This window comes from Orbicella franksi, chromosome 14 (assembly GCF_964199315.1).
Source record: "Orbicella franksi chromosome 14, jaOrbFran1.1, whole genome shotgun sequence".
NCBI lineage: Eukaryota > Metazoa > Cnidaria > Anthozoa > Scleractinia > Merulinidae > Orbicella > Orbicella franksi.
The window spans coordinates 15,217,235-15,244,576 of record NC_138158.1 but is presented as its reverse complement, the minus strand read 5'-3'; the positions used below and the strand labels follow the sequence as shown (position 1 = coordinate 15,244,576).

Here is a 27,342-nt window from a genome sequence, read left to right as displayed (position 1 = left end):
TTATCATAGGCTCAGTCTAACCAGCATCCTTTGCGTTCGTCTGTTTCCTGAGCAGCAATGATATCATGAATTGATATCGTAATTAGGAGGTATTGAGCACGGCTATGTCTTCTTCTACTTGCACTTGGGCCACAAGAGCAATAAACGGACCCGCTCCTGCTCCAAGGTACAGTAAAATTTGATCATTATTTTTTTTGTAGACACTGCAGATGTTTATCCCAGAGTGGTAAGTCGATAAAAATCGGCCTTGATCAAATGATTTTTTTACCGATTGATAACAGAAGTCGTGGAAAATCGATAAATTAGTTTGGTGTGTCAAATCAATTTTCATGATTTTATCGATTTATAACGGAAGTGTGACATCTAAATCTACGTACAAGGGGGGGGGCGGCGGTCCTGCAAAGGGATATAACTGTAGCCACCATTTATGAGAGCAAAACTATTTAGACTATTTAAGAGTGCTGCTCTGGAATAAGTGCTGCATTTATCTACAACATTCAATGTTGTTAGATGTGTCATACACTGTGTTACTTTGTAAAAAAAAGTAAAAGTAAATTTGTCATCAGACTTGAATCTTACCTGTACCCTTATTTCAGACGAAAATCTCTGATTTTCCATACCCTGCTTACCCTACAAATGTATTTTTTGACCTGAGCCAAAACTCGATACTCCACTTTAGACCTCTAAAATTAGTACACAGTTCTAATACACACCGTATATATGACTGCAGCTAACCAGAAATGGTTTCCATTTGCGTAAACATGAAAATGAAAAGGGCTACTATGTCAAGACAGAATGAAAAAAGACCCTATTTCAGACCAAAATGGTCAAAATTTTTACCCTTTTTTGGATCGAAATCACTCAGAAACCATGTACCCTTTAGGGGTACACATACAACTGCACCTAGCCCTGTACCTAGCCCATATAAGAGAGTACCCCCCTCCCTCACCCCTGCAGCCTTGTACATTAAGTACTCAAGATATGGGCACCATGTGATGGGTAGGATATATGAAAACATTTTTTCTTAGTGGGGAGGAGAAGGAGAAGGAGGAGGAGGAGGAGAAGGTAATGGGCCAGGGGAGGGGGCTTAGTGTGTCATTTTAATTATTTCTTTTCCTCTATACACAACTATGCAAGCTTTGTGTTTAAATTCTTGTTTCTGTGTTTATTTCTTAGTTCACATTATGTGCCTGATCTTCATTATAATGAAATTATAGGGTACAAATTATTGTGGAGTATCAATTCAGCTGAACGATATTAAACATTGTTTTTTTCAGGCAGGGACATGCAGCAGCTGTTGTGGACAAGAAAGTGTACATCTTTGGTGGTAGTAGTGGTAGTGGATTTGGTGGACAACATGATGAATCGACAAGTGACCCAGTTTATTTGAATGATCTGTTTGTTCTTAAAGGTAGCCATGTCTACTTTACTTCAGGGCTCAAAATAACGGCCGTTCAACGGACAATGTCCGACCAGAATGGTGACTTGACCAGCCAAAAACTTCACTCCCCGGTAATGTTGACTGGTCACGTCATGTTGAGACGGTCACGTTGTTCATTCTTGAATAAACAATCGAATCTTCAACTGTAAATTTTAGATTTTAAATATATTTTTTATTATGACCTCTCACATGAAAACATACATCAACGGGTCTCTGTTTGAACAGCTAAAAATCGTTCGTTGGTGTTTGTCATGCGTTCCTTGAGGTCGATAGGAATGCCATTCGAATGGCTGGGGTTATCCGTTCAGAAAAATATTCAGCCATTGGAACAACTGCTGCTATCCGTTCAAAAAAAAAATTTCATCTGTTAGGATGGTAGAGGTTTTCAATTCAGAATTCAAAACTATTCAACCTTTTGACAGCAGAGGTTTTCTGTACGGAAAAGGGAATCCAATCAGATTCAGCTTTTTGTGATTCTTTAGATTTGCATAACTGTCATACTTTTGTCACAGAATGCCTTTCTTTGTGAGGCCCTGTTAGGAGGGGTACCCATGTCCCTGGTCTGAAATTCGCCACCAGCCATGTCGGCATTTTGCAAGACTCCTATGTCACCTGTCGGAATTTCATCTCAGAGGAGCTGTGTCGGGAAATTTGACCTTGTTCAATTAAAACGAAGCTACACATATAACACATTGTAATGCCTTTTTTATCAAAAAAAAAAAAAAAACCGACACGGTGCTGTCAAGTCTCACGCATTGAGCATGAGGCTCACGCAGTTGAATTCAATCTTGCACTCTCGTGCCGAAACTATTATTTCTCACGCATTGAAGGTTCCTTGCTTTTTAGTCAAGTACATATATCATTAAGTATCTCTTGGTATATAATTTACTCCTTGTATGCTTTGCACTTGCTTTGAACACTTTTCAGTAGTAGGAATTCTTATGCAGAGCCAGCATTTCTCCGGTCAGTGGGTTTAATGATTACTTTATGGTTACTTATAAAGCATCACATTTTGACTCAGCATGAAGGAAAACACTTCTTAGCTACTTCAATTTTTCAAAATTTTCTAAGGGGCTGGGGGCATGATGGGGGGGCATATTGGGGGCATGCTTTCTAAGGGCTTGGGCATGCTTTCGAGCGCTGAAGTTGCTAACCTCCTAGCGGATGTGGGGGCATGCTCCCCCTGGGAAATTTTGAAATTTAGACGCTCGGAATTGCTACATGTATTTTCAGTCATTTTCTAATCAGTATTTGGACCTAAAGTACAATCGAACCTATGACTATTTTTACCATGGTTATGTTTAATAACCGTTCTTTAACTCAAAATCTCAACGGCCTCAATCAGATAACCTCTCCTATCTATAATCTTCCTTTGAATTTGACGTAACCCTTATCTTTTGCTGAAGACAAGAAGACCTTGGCAGCTTTCCCCTGTCTCTCTTTTCCTTCCATAATGCCATTTGTTGATAAGACAGCTTGATATTCTTTTACTGGTAACCCACTAATAAAAATATGAAGCAGACGGTCGAAGATTTCTTTCCTTTTTCCTTAAGCATGTGTTTAGGCATTTTAGGGCACTGCTCACTCAGCTGAGAATGAGAAAAAATACTCAGCAATGATGGACTCGATTTATTCGACGTTGGATGTTTTAGCATATATAAGAAAGCCTGGGTTTCACAACCCTCTGACATCGTGCGTGAGAGAGGAAAACACATTTAAAACTCTGGAAATGCGTCTTCACTTTGACTCATACGTTTAAAGCAATCACTGCATTTTCAGTTCCGAAATTCATTGTCGATCTATCTTGCCATTGCTGTCGCTTTCCCTATTTCGCTGGGGTAGTCTGTCATTCGTTGCCAATTCATAGTTCTCATGTCGCCATTTCAAGGCCATGTGGCTCGTCAAAATTTACCCCTAACAGGGTCTCCTTTGTTGGCACATATTTTAAAGGTATTGGGCTACAGATCTCAAGATATTTGTCGTTTCTTTCCCTTTCACTGCACAAAAATCAACAAACAGGACACCAAAACAAAACTTTTCACTCGATTGTCAAGTTGTTTCCAACTTAGACACTATGGAACTCCGGAACATCAAAACACGCATTTTGCAGTCTGCTTCGTTTCCATCAAGCCGTAAATGTAACATTGAGCACGAACCCAGTATCTAATTAGAACCAACCGATAAAAGTTACTGTTATAAAACAGACGAAAATAATTATGTACCAACAAAAAAGCCGAATACCTTATCAGTATCTGCGTCAGTGGACAGTTATTTTGTTTGCGAATGAAATTTGTGACACTTTCAACTCGTTGTTTAGCAAGTGACCAAAATCTACCCACTATTGTGGTAAAATCTACTGAATGATGGTCATTAGTTCTTCGTGAACCAAAACTCACTCTAAAATGTGACTACGACAGAGTTTAGATTTTTTTTATGGCTTACACCTTAGACCTTAATTTTAGTCACATCATTACAAAACTTCCCAACACTTGTTGTGTAACTGTAGCCGTATTCGTGGTAACCTAATGATTTTTTATGCGTTTGCATGGGTGAGAATTGAGGAAACATAGACTTTTTCTTCGGCTATATTTGTTTACCAAGTTATTTCTGAAGCCCAAAATTAGGATCTGCATGCTTATGCATGTTTGACAACAACAACAACAACTTTTATTATGACTTGCATATTTACAATTTTACAGAAATATATACACATTAAGATAAAAAAAGCTTGACAATAGTAACAGCGCAAACCCGCAGGTAGGCTGGGCTAATCTAGGTGGGCCACATCTATATTTATATTAGACCATTCATACATAAATAAGATTGTTATGCAACTACTTATAGAAGGATTTACGAAACTGTTCAATACAATTACATTTGCATATTTTGATTGACACTAGGAGCTATGATTTACTAGAGATGAACTAAACTATGGGTTGAAATTAATCAGGAACTAAATTTAAGAACTTGAGTCAGGGTGTCGACTTCAACATAGTCATCCCTATCTGAAAAAAAAAGTCTCAAATAAAAATCTACGAATTTTTTTCTTAGATTGGTTGAGATAAATCTCTCCAGTCTGGAGAAATTTGATTCCATGATATCGCTCCTGTTCTCGAAAAAGAGCGTTTGAAAATTTCCGACTTAACTTCTTTCCGAAGATAATTCCCTTTTGTTTGGTTTTACTTACGTTTTGATGGACATAAATACTTTGTAGAACATCAAAACGGCTCATGGAATTCAATATACCGATCAAAAAATTTGAAGTTTGATCAAATATGCATCCGTTCAATACTTTTTCTTTGGCAGGTGGCAAGAATTCCACTGATAGCATGCCACTCCATTGAGCTGCTGAGCCCTGCCAAGGCTATCTTTGGTTAAGCTTTAAGCCTTTCTTTGTATTAAGCTAGACCTTTTAAAAAATAATTTTAAAAGGTCTAGCAACGACCGGAACAAACAAATTATATTTGTGGGTTTCATTAGGCAAACATAATTTACTTAAATTTTTTTAAATATCTTGACCGGTCAGAAACGAGACGGGACCAAGCTAAAATCACTTTGGCCCGTCAACATGACCGGCCACGGTCCGAAAATTATTTTGAGCCCTGTACATATTTAATTGATAATTAATTATTGGTTTAATATTAATATAATGTTGACACATGTAAAAGCACTTCAAAAAGACAATAGTGAAAAAGCTGTACAGTTTTTAGTTAAGAGAACATTTTCACAACAGAATGAAATATGCAAAGCTTGAATACCCACCCCAAGGGAGGTCACTGGTCAGGACATTTTGTAGGGAAAGGGTAGTTTCAAGAGGCAAAGTTTTTGAAAGAAAAAAAAAAAAAAAAAACATAATGAACCTACAAGTAACTGGAATGGTTTTCCAGAGGTTAATGTCTTGAAATGGCTTACAGTCTTTATTCATGGTCTTGGCCCTTGTGCAAGACCTTGAGCTTCAATAAGTACTTGTATTTCTTGGCATAATTTGGACATCTAGCTGGATCATAACATAATTATTATAATGAAGTAATTGGTGGATGTCTTTTTTGGTCAGTTGGTTTGCAGGTCACTTGGGAGAGATTGCAACAGCTGGGAGACATACCTTGTGCAAGAGATGGACACACTTTAAGGTTTGCTTAATATCTCACCTCAGTTCAAATTGTATAATATTTAATCAAATTACTGGCAATCAATGCAGCCAAATGTCTTTTGTAAAGCAATCAAAATACAATTCAAAAAATAAATAAATCAGAATTATATTGGTGCAAAATGCAATTACATCATATTTATATTCATTACCATACCATGCCATAGTAAATACAGCTGATCAGAATACAGGAAAGCCATGCTTGTATAATCGATGGTATTACACCCAATCTTCCCATCATGTGCTGCCCAGTGTATGTCCCACTGATTGTGTTGCCACTGGATTTTCTACAGTGTCTATGGCATGGCATAAAATAGTTAACATGCAATGCTTTCTAGTGGTACACCACAAAGATACCTCTTGTCACTAGTATTTTCTTGGTATACGAACTTGCGTAAAGACTTGCAAGTGTGACTGTATTTAACAAGAAAATACAAGTGATTCGTAGGATGTAGCACTCAAAAGGGTGCATTATGACTGAATGTAATCATGTGTACATATATAATTGACGCTGTACAGGGGACTTAGTTGTGATACATGTATAGTAAAGGAGCTTTCAATCCATGCAAGCTGTTACTTCGTTGTACTTAAACAGTTATTTTCCATCTGCTGAGTGAATGTTTTCTGTCCTTTACAGTGCTGTGGGTAGTGTACTATATCTATTCGGTGGTTCAAATTATCCTGAATCTGAGGAGTGCTTAGATGGATTGTATGCATATGACATCGGTAAGACCTATGCCCCACCGGGGGCTATGAGGAATGATGATGATGATGATGGTGACATGAAACACGTTCCAGCTTTCCAACCCTATGATCAAAACATTATTAATATTTATTCTGGTTGCGGTACTTTGTACCCCTGTGGAGTAACCAGGGTATCTCTAGTAATCTTCTATTCATCTGTTGATTCTTGGTTTGACAGTACTCCCTGTTGCTTAAACCACACAGCCTCATGTGGCTTTGAGGTTTTGTTAACCTGAACTGAACTTATGTAAAGGCGATATAAGATCCCTACCTGTAGTCATGTAGTTCACTGTGTTAGAATTTCTTCCTAGGATTGTATTGTTAAGTTCCTGTGAGCAGGATTTCACAAGACATCTTACAAGACCCTTTACATGCAGTACATTCTTCAGGAGACTGTATGTTAATGCTCTATTCCTAATCAGGATAATAATATTCTAAGGGATCCCAATTTGTTTATCTGTGCGTGACATCCTACAAGTTGTTAACGCAATGCAACCGTCTGTGTAAATATTGTCTACAAGGGTGTTGTTATTAAACAAAGGAACAAACAAACAAACAGTTTCTGCTAAACTGCTTATTACAGTCTGTGATGACACTTGAACTGCGAATGCTAGAGACTTTTTTTGCACATTTTGTTAGTGACTAAAAAAGGAAGGCACTTAATAAGTATATCGTGAGTATTTGGCATGTTCGCACTGTAAAAATGCTCGAGTCTTATACATTGTACATGTATGAAGAGCCTTCATTCATTTCTCCAAAAATGAGCAAAAAATAATAGTAAGTGTTCACGGTTAGAAAATAATTGGGTATTGGTTTTAATATACATATATAGCTTCAATTTCTGGCCTTTGTCTGGCAACTTTTAGGAACACTATCATGGGAACTGTGTCCAACTCAAGGTCGTCAACCCAAAGCATTGGGTCACACAACAGCTGTAGTGGGAGATACATTGTACATATTTGGAGGAATTTACCGTGGAAATGCCACCAATGCTCTTTATATGCTTAATACAGGTACAAATAAACATTAACCAGTTGAAAATATAATTTACGTTTACACTATCTAATATTGTGATTAACATAAGCATGGTCAAGATTTGACATGTGTCTTACCAATCTGTGAGGACATCTTTAGGTGTGAATTATTTAAATGTTTTATTTGAAAATTTTTCATTTTGAGTCTCAAGAGTAAACAGCGAGATGTCACCCTTCTCAGGAGCTAGTAGTCCATTTTGTAAACTGATCTAGCTAGCTGTCATTAATTTTGTACACTTCATCCCTTGCATGAAAGTGTGTCAGGCTTTTAAAAAACTCGAAATACTTTTACTTTGACACATCTCTGCGTGTCGTGAAACAGTAGCCTAGCAAGTGCTGATTGATATACACTGTAGGACAGTTTGTTTGGTTGCATGTGATAATTTTGAAGGTGAGTAATTCAGTGAAAGCAACATCTATGGTTTTGAGTTTGAAGCTTTGCACTTACTAAAGAAAGCCATTTCAATTATTTTATAAAATGTAACACATTTAAATTTACATATGTAGACCAGTCTTAGCTATTATAATACATTTATATGTTGTATTTTTTTAATTTCAATTTTCTTTTGTTTAAAGTTATTTTTCTCGGTAAATTAGCATAATCTTGCTGGAGGTCTAATCAGCCTCATCAAACTGATTTGAAATAAAGTTATCGATCTATCTATGTGACACATGTTTGGATTCTTCATTTTATTGTCATAACGGTAATATATAGTTTGCTGGAGTTTTACCAAAAATAGTGCTCGAATGAATCAAAGATTTCCTGGAAGGCACACCAAAAGGTTATCAGTGACCTTAATGAAATCCCTGCCATGGCTTCGTAATGTGAATCATTTATTGTAAGTTCTTTTTTGTTGCAGGCAATTTAACCTGGACACCTCTAAAGGCCTCTGGTAATCCTCCTTCACCCAGGTAACATAACACTGAACTTAACTTTCAAATCAATCTTGTCAGCTGCCTAGTAGGCTTTCTTTTTTACGTAATATTTTTATGTAATATTTTTAAGTGACACCTTTTAGTTTCACAGGTTTTTAGTTTAACGGAATTTGCTGCTTTGGCAGCTTGCTGGGTTATTGAACATTTGATATGTGTGTAGGAGACATGTTGGCTTAATGGTAAGAGTTCTGGATTCCAGACCAAGGGATACGGCTTCAAGCCCGTACCAGGATCACTGCATTGTGTTGATGTATTGTTTCAGATGTGATCATGCCTGTACAGTGGCTGGTGAAAAGTTCTACATTATGGGAGGAAGTGGAGGAGAGAAGCTGTGGTATGATGATGTGCATGTCTTTGATACAGGTGTGACATTTTGGTAATAAGTAATTGTTAATAGAGATAATTTTACTTAAATTTATTATTTGGTGTTTTGAAATAATCAACATGTGGATCCTCTGCACGCATTGCATGCCTGTAATAATAATAACTGATAAAGTAATACCTATTGTTATTACTTATCGGGGCCGTAGCCAGTATGAGGTAAACCGAGGCACTTGCCTCGGTCTTTTTTTTCAGTTTTGTTTTCTTGGTTTTGGAGGAGGAAAGTAAAACATTGCTAAATACCTAGGAAGAGAATATAACAATTGACAAATTGTCTCAGTCATAATGTTTTTTTCCAGCTATGGCCCTGTTTATTTTAAATTGGGGTTTATGGCTTGTTTTCAAAATTTATTTTGCTCTTAAGAATTAGTTGAAATTTATATACCTCACCATATAGTCTATTGGACTTTTTTGCATGGTCTCTGTAAGTCTGCTTCAGAGTTCAGAAAACTTGTTATCAATGTTGTACATTATTATCTCTACACTGTATTATAACAATGCTACAGTGTAGCAAAATAGTTTTGCTACTAGCATGGCTCTAGTTACCATATTTTAAGCATGGTTACAAGTATGCAAAGCTTATTGTTTTGTGTATTCTTGCTTTCCATTGTTTTCATGCTGCAGTGACTCTGCGATGGGAAGCTGTGAATGTTCAAGGTCATCGACCACATGCCAGGAGCCTACACATGCTATGTGCGCACCACAGCAAGGTACATTGTAAACTTCAACATGATTACCATGATTATTTCAATTGCTACATTTGTTTGTCACATACTTATCAAGGTTGTGCATGACAGCAGTTTTCTCTTTAATGTCGTAAAACCAAAACCAGCATAATCATTCAGTGAGTAGTCAATGAAACATGACACAGATGATGCAGTGAGCCAATCACAACTCAAATATCTGTAGCTAGTAGCAAAGTAGCTTAAGTAATACTCACATGTGGCTGATGCAAAGTGTGCGAAAACGCATGTGAGTGAGTCACGATTGGTTTTGGTTTTACTTCTGATTGGATGAAAATGCACGCACATGGCATGTTTTTTAATCCAATTGTGTAGTGTAGTTAATGCAAAACCAATTACTTTTCAGCACTCAAATGCAAACTGCTCTTTATTTGTGCTTCAGTTGCTGACATTTTTGTCGATCTTGCATTTTTAGGATATCTACTTATTTGGTGGATCAAATGATGTAGCCAAAGTTACAACACCATTTGATGATGTGTACAAGTTTAGTTTGTGTAAGTTGTTGTTATAACTAATTTCAAGAAATTAAAAATGTTTTTTTTTTACTATTGTTATTTTCATAATGTTAAACTGCAGCCACTTAATTTTGGAATTGGAATATATTAAACTGTACAATGTACTTTTTACCAGTTGACAAATCACTAGCTATAGTCGACTAACTAAGCAACGAGTATCAGAAGTACTATATTTTCCGCTTTTTAAATGTATTTAACATTTTTATTGGCTTAACACACATTTCTTTTCTTCCAGCAAAATTAAAATGGAAGAAGCTTCAGTGTTCTGGCACTGGACCTGAGAGGAGACTGGGTCATAGTGCTGTGTTAGTTTATGGACAGGTAATGTTTTGTCTTGGAAGAATAACAGGTGGGAGGGGGGAGGGGGACAGGATACAAGGAAGTGGGTTTTCTCAAGGGAGAAAAAAAGCCAAACATTGCTACTTTCCACGATATTTTGCAATAGAGGTTCTGCACAAAGACGCAAGAGCCAAAGGGGAACCAAAGGGGCATGAGCCAGGGGTAAAAGGTATGGGAAGCGGGAAGTTTGAGCTTCCTTGCCCCCCTCGAGGCTCCCCACCCCCAGTCTGCAGGGTAGAACGTCCAACATAGAGTTTTGCAATAACAATAGCCGCTGGACCCATTCTCCCCGAAACTCCGCCGTGAAATAAAATGGCGGCGTTTTGGGGGATATTTTCGAAACTTCGCCAGGGCACAGAAAATCGAGGATTGAACCAAATTCAATTTTTTTTTCGTGGAAGTACTTCGAATTACAAATAGATTTATTTCAGCGAAAAAAAAAAAAACTTTTTGGGGCTAGGTGCACTTTAATACTTGAAGCCTTTGAGAGAGTACAGTTATCAATACTGTGATTTTTGTTTTTCAGCTGGTAATTTTCGGTGGGATGAATGATCAGAAAGATTTTAATGACGTGTGCATTTTACAGACACGTGCTGCTTTGAAGCACCTTCCTCCAGAAATGACAGGTACGGTTTGCATGGTTCACACTAGCTAATTGCTTTTACTTTTATACCAATCTTTCATTCATGCATAAGTTACCAGCGTGAACGACGCCGAGAAGATAATGTGACAAAAAGAATTCCATTTTCTTTTGTCGTTATGACATTTAGGCCTCGCCCACACTACGCCAGAAGAATTTGAAAACGGAGGTTTCACGCTGAAAACGCATCAAATGTTTTCCGTCCACACTATGCCGGAGAAATTTGAAAACGCAACAATCACCGGTCATTTTAGATTTGTGATTGAGTAAACCTTAGGCAGGGAAATATCATGAATATCTTAACGTCATCGTTTTCGAAAAGCTTCGTTTTCAAAATGTTTTCCGTCCACAGTAAAACGCAGAGCCGGCGTTTCCAAATTTCCCGTTTGAAGAGCGTTTTCGAAAAGCCCCGGTTTCGCGACGGATTAGTGTGGATGATAGGCCTAACCGCAGAAATAAAGCTGCGTTTTTAAATTCCTTCGGTGTAGTGTGAACGATGCCATAGTTTGAACTGGGTTTAAAACACAATAGCAGGGCAAAAAAGTTATACAGTGTAAATTATTTTATCAAAGGTGTATTGCATGTTTTTTTATTCACGGCTTATCACGAGTTGTGGTGCTTCATGAACAGTTCTTTCATGAAGCGAACTTTCTCATACGTAACGACTCGTTTATGAACTGACTTCGATTTCTTTTTCTCAGGAAGTGACGTTTTAACGTTATCTCAATCCAGGTTTGTTTTCTCTTTTGTTTTGAAACTCATTTTAGTCAACCCGTGGAGAGAGCTTCTATTTGAAGTCCCCTAAACAAAATGAAGCCCTGAAAAACGTTACGTAATTTAGTGTTCTAGAATAACATTACACAAGCTTCATTTATTTCCTTCTAGTAAATAAATTTCGTATCCACTCTGGTATCTACTTATTGTGTCATATCATTTATGTCAGTTTCAGCGATATTTCTGGCCCTCTCTCATCCTATGACTTATCAATTCCAGTCCCTGCGCCATACAGACCTATTTTCCCTGCCATTACAGAGGTTAGACAAGTTACTTTGTGCTTATATCATAGCCTTTATGAGGTTATGGATCACCAACTTAGTTCAGACTAATAATTTTTGTTCTTGTTTCTTAAGCCGGCCAAGCCCGCTGACTTTGAAGATGTAAAAGCTTCGTTTGTTGAAAGAATCCAGGGTTTATTTGAAGACATTTCAGCAAAATATGCAGAACTACAGACGTAAGTTTCCTTTGAATCCAAACTATTTTCCAGGGTCTTTCGTAACCCAGCCCCTCTAGATCCCCCTGGCGTGAGGGTGAAATACTACTCTCCCCAGTAGTCTGTGGAATTTCTGGGTTTTTTTATTTATTTATTTATTTTTTGCCTCATTCTGTCGTAAACACAAGTCTATTACGTCTTGAGCCTCTTGACCAATCACTTTGCGAGAATCGTTGTTAATGCATATAGCGGAAACCGTCTTCAACTTGATTCTGCTCTTATGTTTGTAGACAAAAAGAAGCTTTGAGAAACGCCACAGAAGCATTTCACGAGGAAAAAACAGCTCATATGGAGTTGTACCAGAAACAACAGCAGGTGAGAACTGATTAGCTCCGAGCTCAAAACATAACAATGAAACCCCAGAGTAATGAACTCCCTTGGTTCGAGATATCCGTTGTTCTCCGAAGATTTAGCTGGTCATATCCGAACTTCTCCGAAGATTTAGCTGGTCATGTCCGATGTTCTCCTAAGATTTAGCTGGTCATGTCCGATGTCCTCCGAAGGTTAAGCTGGTCATATCCGATGAACTCCGAAAATTTACCTAAGCTGGTCATAGATTGAAGCGCAGCCAGGATGAGACATGATTAAAAATTGAGATAAAAACGTTCGCTGGTTAAAAAAATTTCAAAAAAGAACATGAGCTTTCGGCTGTCAATCTACAGCCTTTTTTATCCGTCGAAGGCTGAAGATTGACAGCTGAAAGCTCATGTTCTTTTTTGAAATTTTGTAGCCAGTGAACGTTTTTATCTTAATTTTGATTAAGCTGGTCATGTCCGATGTTCTCCGAAGATTTAGCTGGTCATGTCCGATGTTCTCCGAAGATTTAGCTGGTCATATCCGATGTTCTCCGAAGATTTAGCTGGTCATGTCCGATGTTCTCCGAAGCTTTACATGGTTGTATCCGATCTTCTCCGAAGATTGGGCTCATTATATTCGATGTTTACACCAATTCTCCTTTCTGTTTCCCATGGGTCCCTTTGAATATAAATAATGTTATAGTTATGAGAGTTTGGCGATGGATCGTTTATTGCTTTGAGAGTCAGAAGTTTGGCATGACTATTGGCCTGTTAAACGTATTTTCGTGTTAATTTTGTCTTAGGAACTGGAAGAGATGATCGACAAACACAGAATCGAGAACGAGGAGTGGATAAATGTACGAAAACAAGAACTTGAAGAAGAAAGAAAACAAGTGGAATTAGAAAAGGTAGTGTTGTGAGCTATTTACTGAGATCTCTTTACGTCATGTGGTGAATAAGACCTCTTTATTTATGTCCGTGATATAGTTTGGTTTTACGGGGTGAGGTAGTTATCCTCGCGGTAAATCCCCAAATCTGGAGGGCCAGAGTCTGTTTTTTTGTCACATAATTAGTAGAATAACATACATAGAGGCGCACGAAGATTCAAGAAAAAGGTATCTATGTTTTGTGCCTAAATGTGGCTTGAAAAGAGCTTAGAAAATCGTGCGTCAAAAATGATTTTTACGATAACTGCAGAAATTCTCGCGCGCTCATTGGCTAATTTTCATTGTCAATAGGCGGACAGACGTGTGAATTTATAATTTATGCGATGCGTCCGCATGCGAGAGCGGACAATAGGCCTTTTGCACGATCCGGTCACATGGTGCAAAATCACACATGCTGGTGAGCAAGTTGCGCAGTGGGACTTCCAAAACAAAGGCAGGTCCAGGTGGACTGGTACGAGTTGCATTGTTTTGGAAGTCCCACTGTGCAACTTGCTCACCAGCATGTGTGATTTTGTACCATGTGACCGGATCATGCAAAGGGCCTATTTGATACTTTGTCATTGTAAAAAACAGATTAAGTCAGCTTTTCATGTGTCTGTCCTGTTATTGACAATGAATTTCGTCATAACATGGCCAAAGTAGTCTGCGGATCCACTCGGCTATCGCCTCGTGGATCCACCACTACTTTGACAATGTTAGGTCCAAATTCATGATCAATAACAGGGCAGACGTATGAAAAACTGACGTCAATTTGTTAACTCGAAGCTGATGAAATATATGCTTCTTTGTTGGAAGATCAGGCAAAAATGATCTTGAAGGCGTGCTTGACTAGGTGTTTGTTGTTGTATATTGTTGTGAAATAAATTGTTTTCACTGAATTTCTTGACAGAGCCAGTTGCTTGAAGATCGCGAAAAACTCCGCAAGGAAAAAGAAGAGTTCAACGAAAAAATCCAAGCCATCGAAAGACTTGGCGGCGGAACCAGTCATCTGATGAATGGATCAAATTAAATTAAATCCGGCTTTAGTCAGTTGCAAGTCAATTTGCAAAGACTAAATGTTTGCCTGGAATCAAAAACTTTCAGCGTAGAGAATGCATTGATGGTAAACCAAGATAACTTATAATTATGATAATATATAGTCAAAGACTAGTAGTTATTAAAACCCTAAATTTTAAAATGTAATTTATTGCAGAACTGTTGTTCTCTTCACAACTAGCGATCATTCGAGTTGCCGTGAAATTCCTCCCTTAGCGTTAATTCTACTTCGGAATGTAAGCCTTTGCCTTTATATTGATCAACCCCCGCCCACACTTCACGTCATCAAATGAACCGCCCAATGTCGATTTACCCGGGCGTTTCCTTGAAGAGCCTGGGACCGAGCTTTTGTAGACCTTCCCCAACTTTCTCCCTTCGGAAGAATTTTTAGTGTATTACCTGGGTGCAAACAAAGAGCCTCCTTAGCTTATTGCCGGTTAACAACAGGTCTGTTAGATTGTTTGCTCTTTAATAAGACTATTTATAACTGGCGAATGGGAGGGCGCGGAGAGCCTGGGCCCGGACTCTATATTTTTTCGCCAAAAAAGCCCTTCAAGTTTTGAGCCGTCAAACGAATAAATATGTGTGGTTTATGAAAGCTGACATTCGTGTCAAAATGATAATAAAATAGTAAAAAAAAAAAAAAAAAATGAAAAAATTGCCTCATTGGTGTTGATGGTATCAGGGTGCGCACATGGTTCGTTTTTGAAAGGAGAAAAAAGATAAAGAAGGAAAAAAAAACAGCAACAAAACATGTAGGAACGCGGGCCGTAGCAAGAGGTGACTGAAGGGGAAAGGGAAGAATATGTTATGTTGTCTACTCTGAGGCCACAGCTCAGTGTTTCAGACGAAATTTACCTTACACGGGTAAATGTCATCAATGTGTCATGTTACGTAACGTTGACAGTGGCGTAAATTCGTCACGGTTATTTTAAAATCCATCACGCGCCAATTTACTTTGTATACTGTTTTTCAAAATGGGAGTCCGCCCGAATTTTCTTTTTTCCCATATCAGAAAATTACGATGACACTCTTTCGTGGAAAAAACACGAGAAAGATTTTTAGGAAAGACACCTGATACTGCGCAATGAAACATCACGCAACTTTTATTGAACATAAACAGTTTCGAAGTAAAAGTCACGAGATTTTGGGATGTCCACTCCAGCAATCTGTGACGTTAGGAACGAGTTTCTTTGCAACTACTCGCAGCTACCCGGAGCTTGGTGCTGCAGATAGCAAAGTGTAAGTTAAGTGATATATCAACTATACAAATCGAAAACGAGAGAGTCCAGGGAGAACGTGTCTTGAATAGGCAGCGGATTCCCACAGCAAAACAGAGCCAGCTTGTTTATCGATGCTGATCAAATATGGCTGCTCGACAGGAAGAGACGAGAGATCGTGCCTTTGGCATTTCGCCTGATACACCGAACAAAGCAAGATGTTTTCGGGACTTTTTACAAGAGGTTATTGACAAAATCACAGGAGAGAATCTCAAAGCGATGAAACGCTTTCTGCGAGATGTAATCTCGTTGAAAATTGGCGTGAACTGCAATTCTGCAGACGAACTTGTAGAGAAACTTTTAAGTTGTCATTGTTTGGGCGAGTACGATTTGGATTTGCTGGAAGATTTGCTGGGTGTAACTGGACGAAACGACATTTTAGATCTCTTGCGTGAGTATAAAAGGAAATGGCCTCCAGTTTTAGAGAGTACTTCGGAAAAAGCCATCGGCGAACTGGTTGCAGGTAAGCTTAATTATAATTAGCTGAATTTTTTTAGAAAACGAAGCTTTACAAGCTTCTTAGAAAATTGCGAAATTTTTGGCACATTCCTTTTTTCCGATGAAGTAATTTTAGAATCCCCAAGAGGACTGTGGTAATTCTTGGTGATATTTAGTGGCCCTGTTGCCCCACAAACACCTGGCTGAGTTTTTTTCGACATGTAAGCTTACATTGTAGTCATTGTACTGTATCGAGTTTTGAGGTTCGGATTTTTGGATTATTCTGATTTCTGAGTCAAGTGGCCCATCTGGCCGGCCGTTTTCTCCGCTGCTCGATCCGGTCGATTCGGAGTCGAGCACTTGCACTGACCATGAGGCCAACGCGCCTCCACACGACTTGACATTTAAACTGTCCTATAAATGCTCAAGTTAAGTAGTGGCTGCTATTAACTTATTGAAGATTTAAGAAAGTTATTGCAATAGTCAGGATCAATCCACAAGCACACATGTACATGCTGGGTCCTAAACTGAATTCATACAAAATTCTGTGACATGAACCTGATGAAAGCAATATTTGTTTCCCAGCTGTCTTTTAAAGAGTAGCATCCCTCTGACAATTAAGATTTGAAAAACAGGGAGCCTAATCTGCATCTTTTCATTTTTCTGTTTCATTTTCTGTAGTTCATGGAAGATCAATTGTTTCTTTCATTTTACATGAAAATGCACATGAGATCACACCCAACAAGGTTAATTCCTTTAAGAAATCTATCTGCAAACATTTGAAGTTAGTACGCGCTGAAGTGGCTTTTATTGCGGCGATGAGGATTCCAAGAAAGCAGCTGGTTTTTCACTTGACGTCAGAGGCACTTCCTCTGCTGCGGCATTGCACTGGATGGAGGAAGGAATGGCTGTTTTCTCTGAATGTCAGTGGGGTTCAAGTATCTGGAGAAGATGAGATTTCTGTTCAGGAACTGAAAATATCACAACTCAGACTACAAGAAGATCCAGGTACAATTTGCCATGTTTCTAAAATTTGATAAAAACACAGACCTAGCAGAGCTATTTTCATACAGGTACAGATTGGGTAATGAGAATTTACATTTTGATACAAACACTTTGACAACATTCCTGAAGACAAAGAGGATATTACATGTACATGGCAGTGCAAAGATCCGAATTTTATTTTCAAGTGGTAACAGCAATATTTTATGAACAAACAAAGCATGTTTGTAAAATATTACTTTTAACATGAAAAATAAATTCATATCATAGACATAGACAAATGGACTGTTTACACCAACAACCAAGAAAAAGAAGGAAATGACATCATCAATATCCTCAGTAGCAAGGATATGGCAAAAACACCATTTGAGATCCCGGATGTAGTTTCATATTCATGAATTTTATGAGTTCTGTGTTTTCCAGGAAAACACAAAAATATGTCTATAAAATAAATGTACTCATTGACTGACTTGTTTGTCTACTCAAGAAAATATTTGGCTCTTGGCAAGTTTGCTTGGACCAAGTTCAAGAAGACCCATAATGATATTCATATATTATGACTATGACTGCAATATTCTCCTGCCTGGCTATCCCACTCAGTCAATAAGCTCATTATCTACTTGCTGTTAATCTGCTCTTGATGGCTTTTGATAACATACTAACTGAGTTTTTTTTTTTTTTTTTTTTTTTAAAAAACTCATTTGTTGGTAGGTCATTATTTCAGTCTATAGATATTGTAAGCAGAGGTTGGATGCTATTCAGTCAATAAAATCTAAGGTGTATTAAAAACAATTAAAATTTGTTTCTTTTACCACTAGTACTGGTGTCGCCTGTTTTGAGAGTTAGTGAAGCTGCCCGAACAGGTGACGTTCCAGAATTAAAAAGAGTCCTCGATGGTGAATCAGTAACCAAGAGAAACTTCCTGCTTAACACCCGCACTGATGGAGCGACACCCTTAATTATAGCTGCACGGAATGGTAACACTGCTATAGTCCAGTGCCTTCTTGATGAGTATGATGTTGATCTGGAGCAAGAAGGAACTGTCAAAATTGATGGCGACCTGATTGAGTGTTGTACACCATTGTGGATGGCTTCTCTGGGGGGCCATCTGGCAATTGTTAGGTTGTTATTGGAGCGAGGTGCAGAGGTGAATCACACAACACTCACTAACTCCACCCCACTGCGGGCAGCTTCATTTAATGGACATACAGAGGTAAGCATGATTCTCCACACAAGCTTGAAATACTAAATAAATTATAGAAGATTATGAGACTGTCGTTTGAAGAGTTGGTAATAAAATAATTTTTACCATCCACAATATAACTGCCCCTTTTGACCAACCCTGTGAACATAATGATCACCTAAGTTGGTAGAATGGCCACTTTCTTGGCTGGAAAAAAAGAGCAGTCCGTCATTTTCTTATTTTAAAAACCCCTTTTATACATGGATGACTGCTGTAAACACAGCCGGATAAGCCTCAACTTTTCACTTAAAATTTTCCTTAAAAATTGGGGATGTGGCTTATCTGCAAGAATGAAATTTGGAGTTCTCTGACTCAAATCCTCCTCTGTGGGTGCCCACTAATTGGATTTGCTCTCAGTAGTGCCACATTCAACTCCTCATGTGCACTGTTTAATTAAATGATCAACTTGGTCAAACTCTTGAGCATCCTTTGGGATCTTAAACAGTGCTGGAAACAACATTCTCAAACTCATTTTAATTAATGATTTCATCGTGTTTAAGCAAAGGAAATCATGACCACTGTATTTTCACCTCACTTCTTGGTTTTTGGAAATGTGGTCAAACACATTCTTTCAATTTTGATACATTAGTGTTGGTCAATGGAAATTGTCTGACCAAATTTGTGAAATTGTGTGACAAATTTTACATTATAAACAGACATCATGACCAAGTGCCAATTGAAGATGACTTAAAATAAGAAGCTTATGGTCAGTAGTCACAAGAATCTCTTTCGTAGACTGTGTTAGCTTTGAAACATGTTAAAAATCACAAATCTTATGGACCCCCTTTTTTTGCTTAAATAGTCTCCTTGGAATTGCATGAAACATGCATGAAAATCATCACGCAATGCATTGCTAAACAGACTTATTACTTCATGTATGCCTGTAGATTGAGTAATCAGATTATCTGACCAACTTGGTATACATGTATGTCTGGCCATGATAGAGACTTGAAAGGACACAAGTCATGTCTTGCTAGTAATTAAAATTCTTTCCAGCTCTGCTTAAGACAAGCGAAATATTCAATTTCAAATCAATTATTTGTTTGTTTATGTGCAGTGTCTGCAATTAACACGCAGTGCTAAATCTGCCAAATGTATGTAGTTTTGATATGTCAAATTATTCCCAAAAGAAAATATGCTTGGAAGGTCAGTTTCTCCTTATCATAACTCAAATATTGTGTCTATTAGCCACTGGGAAATTTGTAGGCAATGACTTTGGTGTTGAAAACGGTGAAGGCAACACTATCCATCTTCAGCTTTCAGCCTTTGAATATTTCCACAAACTGTACATGATGCCTTGTTTGCCTTACTTTCAAAATGGTGGTCATGATCTTGGATATTTCATGGCAAGTTTTTTGAAACAGTATGAAGACATGATTGATGACCGCAGTTATATACACGTACACAGCTTATAGGCAGCTGTGAAATGTTCTATCATACATGCAGCTGATGATATGATCATCAATATATTCACTTTTATAAAAGTGCTTCTTAATAGACTAGTGGGAAATGTCTGAACATGACTGAAACGGGTGACTACAATAACCTAGCAGTGGTCGCCCTTCGCACGCATTGCGTACCTAGGGCGTAGAAGTTAAAAAGCCGAGGGTTAAAGGCAGAACTGTTTGCTAAAAAGCTAAAAAGTTATTTCCAGTCAACAACATAACAGAGTTGCTTGTATATACATTTTTGTAATAAGAATTATACTCACCTTTTGTGTCATTAAAGTGCCTATGAAGTGAACTGGTTTTTGGCGTTTTTCTGTCGCTTGTTATGTCTACTTTTCGAAATTGCCTAAAGCGAATAATGTTAAGAGAGAAAAATCTGACTTATTGCTGCCCAAAGTTCGAATTTGACAACCAAAAGTGAGTCTATTTTGCGCGCAGCCAAGATGAATGTATTACAAGGTCGTGACATGAAATTGTTCTGACGACTTCATCGCTACTTTCCGACTCTTGTACGTTGGAAGACATTTAGTAATATCCATCACTGACATTTTCCTTGCAAATAATGACGAACTTCGAAGAATTCTTCTATGGCAATGCACGTGGCTATAGAGGCGAAGTGGGGTAAACAAATCGCTGGAACTATTGCCTACTTCATTGCTTGTAAACTCGTTGCCAGTCTCCGGATCCACTGTTTTGCTATACTGAGCTTACTTTGGGGGGCAAAAAGTCGGATTTTTCTCTCTTTAACATTATGCGCTTTTGGCAGTTCCGAAAAGTAGACATAACAAGGGACAGAAAAACGCAAAAAACTTTTCACTTCATAGGCACTTTAAGTTTTTGTCGGTTTTACAAAGGTTTTTAATAAATCGTTTTGGATTTGTTTTGAAGGTTATACGATGTCTTATTAATCACGGCGCGGATGTTAACAAGCGAAATCAAGATGGCAATACTTGTATAATGGTGGCCTGTTGGAATGGACACCTTGGCACATTTGGATTACTTCGCACATCAGGGGCGAACATGGATGTACAAGACAATCAGGGATTTTCAATGATTCACTGCGCTACAGCTGCCAATAATCTTACACTCTTGCACGAGCTTCTGCCAGTCCCGAATACCCCTGCAGTGAATGCCAAGACATCTGAGGGTATCACTCCGTTGATGCTAGCTTGCGAAAAAAACCATCCTGATGTCGTCCTGTTGTTATTACAGAAAGGTGCTGCAGTGGATGAAAAGTCTGACAAAGGTCTGACTGCGGCACATTTCTGTTCTCTGTCCGGTGACATAACAAGTCTTCATCACCTAATAGAATACAAAGCCGATCTCAACAAGGCCACTGAGCGAGGCAGCACTGCACTAATGTTGGCGTGTGCCAAGGGGCATGTTTCCATAGTTACTGCTCTGCTCAGAAACTCTAGTAAATCGAAGTTGAAGAGTGAAATAAGCTCAGCGCTGAAGTTTCGAGGCTTGACAGGACAGACGAGTTGTCTTGGGATTCTGTCAACACCTAAAGCAATGGATATTAATGTTGGCAATGAAAATAGCGAGACCTGTTTAATGATGGCTTGCGAGAAAGGCAGCGTGGATATTGTGCGAATTCTGCTTGATGAAGGAGCTGATCCAAATAGCGCAGACCAGAATGGTGTAACACCGCTGATGATCTGTTGCAGGCGCGGACAAGAGCGAATCGTGTCGCTGTTGCTGAGGAAAGGAGTTCAAGTGGATCTAAAGAATAACGAAGGTGACACAGCCTTACACATCTGTGTGCGGCATTACCGTGAATTTAGTGGACACAAGAAATGTTTAGAACAGCTTCTTAGCACTGGGGTGTATACAGAAATCAAGGTTTGTTTGGCAATGGCTACATAAATGACTCTAGAAATTCTCTTCTCAAACTCAGTTCTAATAATTATAATAATTATGATAATTCAAAAATAATAATTAAGATAAGTTATAATAATTATAATAGTTTTTCATCAAGGAAGTCTTAACCATGACAATGTTACGTTTAGATCTCTGGTCTTATTTGGCGTAGATTTGATTATGTTTTTATTTCATCTCTGTCTCCTTAGTTTTAATTTCGATTGAGAAGATATATCATACATTCAAGACAGTGTTTGACCACATTTCCAAACACCTGGAATTGGAAATCTTCAAAAATACACTCTTTCTTCTGGATGTTTGGAACTGTGGTATTTAACGGTGTCCCTGTGATATATTACTTGAAGCCCTGAATTCATTTCAGAGATCATTGCAAATCTTTATTTTGCAAACACATCCGTCGTAATTAGAATTTATCACATTTTCGCAATAACCGAGAGAATTTGCCTACGTTAATTGGCCAAAAACAATGCCCGATGATAGTTTACTCCATAAAAGTAACGTGACCGAATCTTTTGATAACTCGTCGGCTTCACGGGGAAAAGAGTGACCTTACTACCTCACGATGGGATTTTACACTGATGTAATTCAACTGTGGTCGTGGCAACCTCTGGTTGACTATTCGCTCACAGAAAACTCGTGCTCGTAGTCTAGTTGTTGAATAGACCATAGAAATAAAACCATGATGTGTTCAACTCTTTGCAGTGCAACACTTGCCTGCCCGTGATTCTATTTGAGTTTGGGACCTTGTATTATGTCATTCCTAAGGTCTCTGACGACCTGTAAGAGTAGCCTGCGAGCAAGCTCACCTTTAGGTCACACGCGCGAGTGGCGACGATCGAAGCGAGCGGCGAAGAGCGACGCGATCCAGCGCTACGCCGCTCGCGCTTGTGCTCCAATGTGAGCCTGCCGGCAGCCTATTATAAGAGTATAGACCGTGGAAACCGTGACCGGTTTGTTGAGTACTGTTTTATTTATGTGCACCGCCTGTTGAATAGCCCTTCTGGTCACTTAACCATTTTCTGTTTCTTCATTTGTAGAATTCCTCGGGGGACACGCCCGTCACTGTTGCTCTTAAGAGTAAGACCTGGTGCGGACAAGCGTTCGAACTGCTGCACGGTAGGGGCCTGGAACTCACCGCCTCTCTTCAAGACACAAACGGTGACACAGTGTTCCATAAATGCGCGCGATCTGGCGATCTCTTGTCCTTGACTTACCTGCTGGCCCTAGACAGCAGAGGCCCGCTTCAAAGGAACCAAGATGGCGATACGGCACTCAGAGCAGCGGCGCTAGAAGGAGCCGAATCTATGACACGCACACTGATCAACACGGTCAGCGGATTCCCAGTGAAGGACAAGATCGAAGCTCTTGAGATGTTAGGTGTTGGTTTATTGGCTAAGGAACTGTCACGTGACTGGGATATTACTGCCGTAGTGGGTTTCTGGCACGAGGCACTTGCCCTTCGTCGTACCCACAATCTGGCGGTTCCGAACATTGTACCACGTGAGTTTCCGTTGGAGTATTTCTTGGAAGCGAGGCTGCCAGGTGACCTGACCGAGTTCGAGGCAAATCCTAGTGCCGTAACTGCGCAAGCGCTGCAAATCTGCGACCGCGTGTTGGGCGACAAACATTCACGTCTGCCCTCCCTCCTGGGGACAATTGGCGAAAGATTTGCGCAAATAGGCGAATTTTGTCGCAGTTTAAATATCTGGCTTTATGTTTTGGAGATTCAACTCAAGTCGCTTTCCTCTTCACCGGACGGAGTGGACGATGTCCTGAACACGTTCCGTTGTTTCGGTGACGCTTTCGGTTTTGTTTTGAGCCGAAGTGGAAGCGTTTTACATTTCAAGACAGTCTACCAAGTCATCAAAAGCGCATTACATGGTCTCAAAGCGTGTCCTGCCTTGTACGAGTCACGTGATAAAATGATGGTGTACGTTCTTCACTACTTGTCTGCTTTGTTGGAAGTGGCGTCAGACGAGCGTGACGTAGAAGTTGTCATGGAGACCGCCAAGGCCGTTGCCTGGGCGGGCCTGCGCAGTACAACAGGATCCACTCTACTTCACCTTGCCTCAAACTCCAGAACAGAGGAAATAAGCTCTCTTAAAGAGCACCTCCATTTTCCGAGCCTTCGCGTCTGCGAGCTTCTAATGGACAGCGGTGTCGATCAGAGCGCTGTTGACGGCGACGGGAACACTGCACTTCATATACTGCTCACTAAAGGTCACGCGGAGAGAGATGTACTATCGTGTCTTCTAAATGCTGGGGCGCATATGGATGCGCGCAATTCCTCGGGTAAGACAATTCTTGACTTGGCGAGGTGCGAGAAGGTCCGGCGTGTTATCCAGGCTGCTGATCACGTGCCTGGTCTCCAGTGCCTCGCGGCTCGAAAGATTATGGCAGAAAAGTTGCACTTCGAGGGAATTGTGCCGAAAAGGCTGGAATCATTTATTCAGATGCATTAGACAAGTTTACAGTTAATAATTTAAAAATGGTTCTTTGCCATAGGAAAAAAAAACCAACGAAACAAAACCAAACAGTGGTAGAAGCCAGTTACAACGAGGCACAATGGCCTGCAACAGGCGGAAAGCGCGGGAAAAGTCACGTGATGCAATCAGCTTTCACCTATTGGTTCTGATTAATACCGCACCTTCGCTCTGATTGGTTATTGAACTTGTCACCTGAGACCCCTAGGTCTCAGATATTATCATCCAAGTCACTGTGTGGTGCTTTCGATGAACGTTAGAAAGGCGCTTTGTTGCTTAAGGCGACTGAATCCTTGTTGATACTACATTCGCAGGTAGATTATGTGCCTTTATTAACCAAGCCCTTTTTGAATTGTCTAGTGACTGTATTTCAACCAAATATCAAGAGACCCTTTGATTATGATCGAAATTGAATTTTATATTAGGTCTAGCCAAAGAAGAAAACAAAAACGGTGAAATTTATTTTGATTTCGTGCTAAACGCGGTATTTTTGTAATTTGTAAATTTTGGTTACTCGTAAGAAAATTAGGTCAAATTTTTAGAGAGATGTATGTGCGCTTATCATCCGCTCAACAACTGCTTCAACGATCAGTTCCGTAAATGAAATAGAGAAATTTCGGTCAGTTTGAAATGAAAGAACTTGTAAGGAGACTTAAGCGGGAAAATATAGAACACTGAAAATTTAGTTCTTTTGAAGAGCTCCACAACTCTTCGAAGCTTGTACTAAAACGTCTATGATAAAGTTAGTTAATTTGTGAAGCGAAATTTCCGCAAATTTTTGGGTGAACAGAAACCAACCATATAAATAAAATCGAGGTTATAAGGTTTTCCTCGATCCCAGGGTATTTTTTTAATTCTCTGTTCCTTCCTTGCGCAGCGTAAAGGTAGCCTGCGCTCAACTTGGTAGTATTCTAAAAGTTTTGTTTCACTGAGCTGTATATATCAGGGGCACCTATTTTTGACAATATTTCAGGGCCGGGTTGTTCGAAAGCTGGTAACGCTAACCCAGGACTGAGGTTAACAGAAGTGCCTTTTTTTGTTGTATAAAAATGATTTTCACTGCGTATGTTTGTTTAGTTTGAGATCACTAAAACCCAAAACCGAAGGACGCCTTCGGATCAGATTATTTACTGAGACGATCCGTTGGTTGCCCCTGAAACACGACATTCACAAATGTATCTATAAATCTAAAATATCTGTAAAGGTGACGCTACAGTTGTACAGTTGCATGCTTGTCGATCTGACATTACAATTCGGTGTCGGCTTTAGATACCTACTCTCAGCCGATTAGAATGGAGAAAGCGAACAAGATGTATGGTAAATCAGAGTTAAAATTTGTGCGTGACATGCACTGAAACAACGTTAATAAAACTTCGAAATGTATGATAAATGTTATGACAGTTATGACACGAATTACTTGTTTTTTGCTACGAATTGTCTCCTTAGTCCGAACTCAGTTATGTTCTGCTATTAAATTCGGAATTTCGTACATTTTAAAGCATATAGGAGATGAGATTGATTTACAAGTAGACTATGAGCTCGAATTTTTCACGAGCGAATACTTGGACTACGTTTACACTATAGATATTGTTTAGGATTTATGACGAATCTGGGATGTTTTAAGTACCGCATAGCCGTTTACACAGTGAGCGAACCCGAGATAAGTCAAAGAAAACGTCCCGGTTCCGATTCCGGAGATTTTGAATGGAAAATCTAAAGTTAATTCTTTGTCGTTGTCTTTCGTAGGGTGAAGATTTATTTCTTCATATGAATCGAAATATTTTTCCTATTACTTGGTAACCGTTTTCAAATGAATTGTCAAAGTGTGCAAACGATTATAAGAATCTGAATACCGTTTTGCTGCACACGAGTCCAAGTACACCAAATACGTTAAATCCGTTAAAAAATCCTCCGGACAGGTTTGGACCGGCTTTTTCTGGGAATTCCGGACAGAAATCGTTGGGATATTTATAGCACAGTTTGCCCATATTAAGAGTAAAAGTCAGGTACAACAGACAACCTCCGTGATGTATTTCAACATAGTCTAAATCAAGTAAGGGCTAGCTTCCATTTAATCGCTGAGATAGATCTCAATGCAAGGACCCCAGCGATGGCATGAGCCAATTCAACTAGCGGCATTTTCACAACGCAATGATATTGGTAGTTAACAAATACTAGCGAAGCGTTCTTGAATAATTGAAGCGAAATCCGGCTTTTCTTGTCTTGAAGTAGTTCTCGAAAGTTCTTTCAGATGGCTGACCAAGATGATAAAGTAGGGGTCATTTTTGTTTGGGTTTATGTTTTGTCTAGCGGCAGGGCATTTTAAGGTGCGGGCGCTTACTTCTGTCTTCCTGTTACAACGAACCTGAGTTTAGAGGAGGGAACCAGATTTAGGAAACTCTTTGCCGGCCGCTCGTTTCAATTCTGAAAGTTTTGGTTTGCATGTTTAGATGGAAGGTTTATTATTTTCAATAGGAAACTCAAGCGCAATACAATGTACGCACTTGTGTATAAATTTGTTTATATCAGTTATATCAAGAGAAAATGAGGCATTTTCTCTTGATTATATCAAAAAAAGTTACCCGGTGTATGGTTCTCGAACATCCAGAAGCCATTTTGGGCACGATGGCTATTTTTGATTTCCAAACTTCTTGTTTCGTGAATGCAAGTATTCATAACATTGTTCACTTTATGAAATGTAAAAAGAATAGATTTTCGGACACGGAGTCTCCCAGCTGGATTTCTGAGAAACACGCCGCCAGTGATCGGTTGCCATCCTTCAGTGTGCCATGTATAAGCCATTTGGATGCTTTGGCCTGGAACGACTACACAGCACAGATTGCGATAACTGAATGTTGAAAGCGCCTGCATTCGCAAGACTCGCTCACGATCCATCGAGAAAGTAAATTGGTGTTAAAACATAGCTGCACAGATCGAGTCGACGTGCACAGAATTTGGTAACATTCTGGTGTGAATGCCTATGAATTAAAAAGGTATACGACAAATCTCACTCCATTTTTTATGTTTCTAACTTCTAAGTCTATTGATAAAACCCTAAAACCCATTCAAAGGAAAGCTATATTTATTTTCATATGG

The 27,342-nt window shown here is 39.1% G+C and overlaps 2 protein-coding genes across 2 annotated transcripts; both read left to right on the top strand.

The window, feature by feature from the left end:
• Positions 1–77: 77 nt before the first annotated feature.
• Positions 78–15,063, top strand: LOC145468643 (kelch domain-containing protein 3-like). The gene is made up of 17 exons (XM_081452360.1): positions 78–166; positions 1,278–1,411; positions 5,496–5,571; positions 6,226–6,314; positions 7,199–7,345; positions 8,227–8,278; positions 8,565–8,665; positions 9,308–9,393; positions 9,842–9,920; positions 10,177–10,262; positions 10,807–10,906; positions 11,622–11,652; positions 11,864–11,954; positions 12,051–12,151; positions 12,421–12,505; positions 13,290–13,394; positions 14,323–15,063. Exons 1-17 carry the CDS (start codon positions 105–107, stop codon positions 14,440–14,442), a joined length of 1,545 nt encoding a protein of 514 aa, XP_081308486.1. The 5' UTR covers positions 78–104; the 3' UTR covers positions 14,443–15,063.
• A 577-nt stretch (positions 15,064–15,640) lies between these two features.
• Positions 15,641–26,155, top strand: LOC145468640 (uncharacterized). Its single transcript, XM_081452357.1, has 5 exons — positions 15,641–16,211; positions 16,868–17,194; positions 18,007–18,401; positions 20,768–21,724; positions 22,801–26,155. Exons 1-5 carry the CDS (start codon positions 15,836–15,838, stop codon positions 24,223–24,225), a joined length of 3,480 nt encoding a protein of 1,159 aa, XP_081308483.1. The 5' UTR covers positions 15,641–15,835; the 3' UTR covers positions 24,226–26,155.
• The last annotated feature ends 1,187 nt before the right edge of the window (positions 26,156–27,342 follow it).

Coding starts and splice junctions, on each gene's coding strand:
- LOC145468643 (XM_081452360.1), top strand. CDS start 105: ATGTCTTCTTCTACTTGCACTTGGGCCACAAGAGCAATAAACGGACCC. Junction 167..1,277: donor GGACCCGCTCCTGCTCCAAG/GTACAGTAAAAT, acceptor TGTTTTTTTCAG/GCAGGGACATGCAGCAGCTG. Junction 9,921..10,176: donor TGTGTACAAGTTTAGTTTGT/GTAAGTTGTTGT, acceptor CTTTTCTTCCAG/CAAAATTAAAATGGAAGAAG.
- LOC145468640 (XM_081452357.1), top strand. CDS start 15,836: ATGGCTGCTCGACAGGAAGAGACGAGAGATCGTGCCTTTGGCATTTCG. Junction 17,195..18,006: donor CAGACTACAAGAAGATCCAG/GTACAATTTGCC, acceptor TTTTACCACTAG/TACTGGTGTCGCCTGTTTTG. Junction 21,725..22,800: donor GGGTGTATACAGAAATCAAG/GTTTGTTTGGCA, acceptor CTTCATTTGTAG/AATTCCTCGGGGGACACGCC.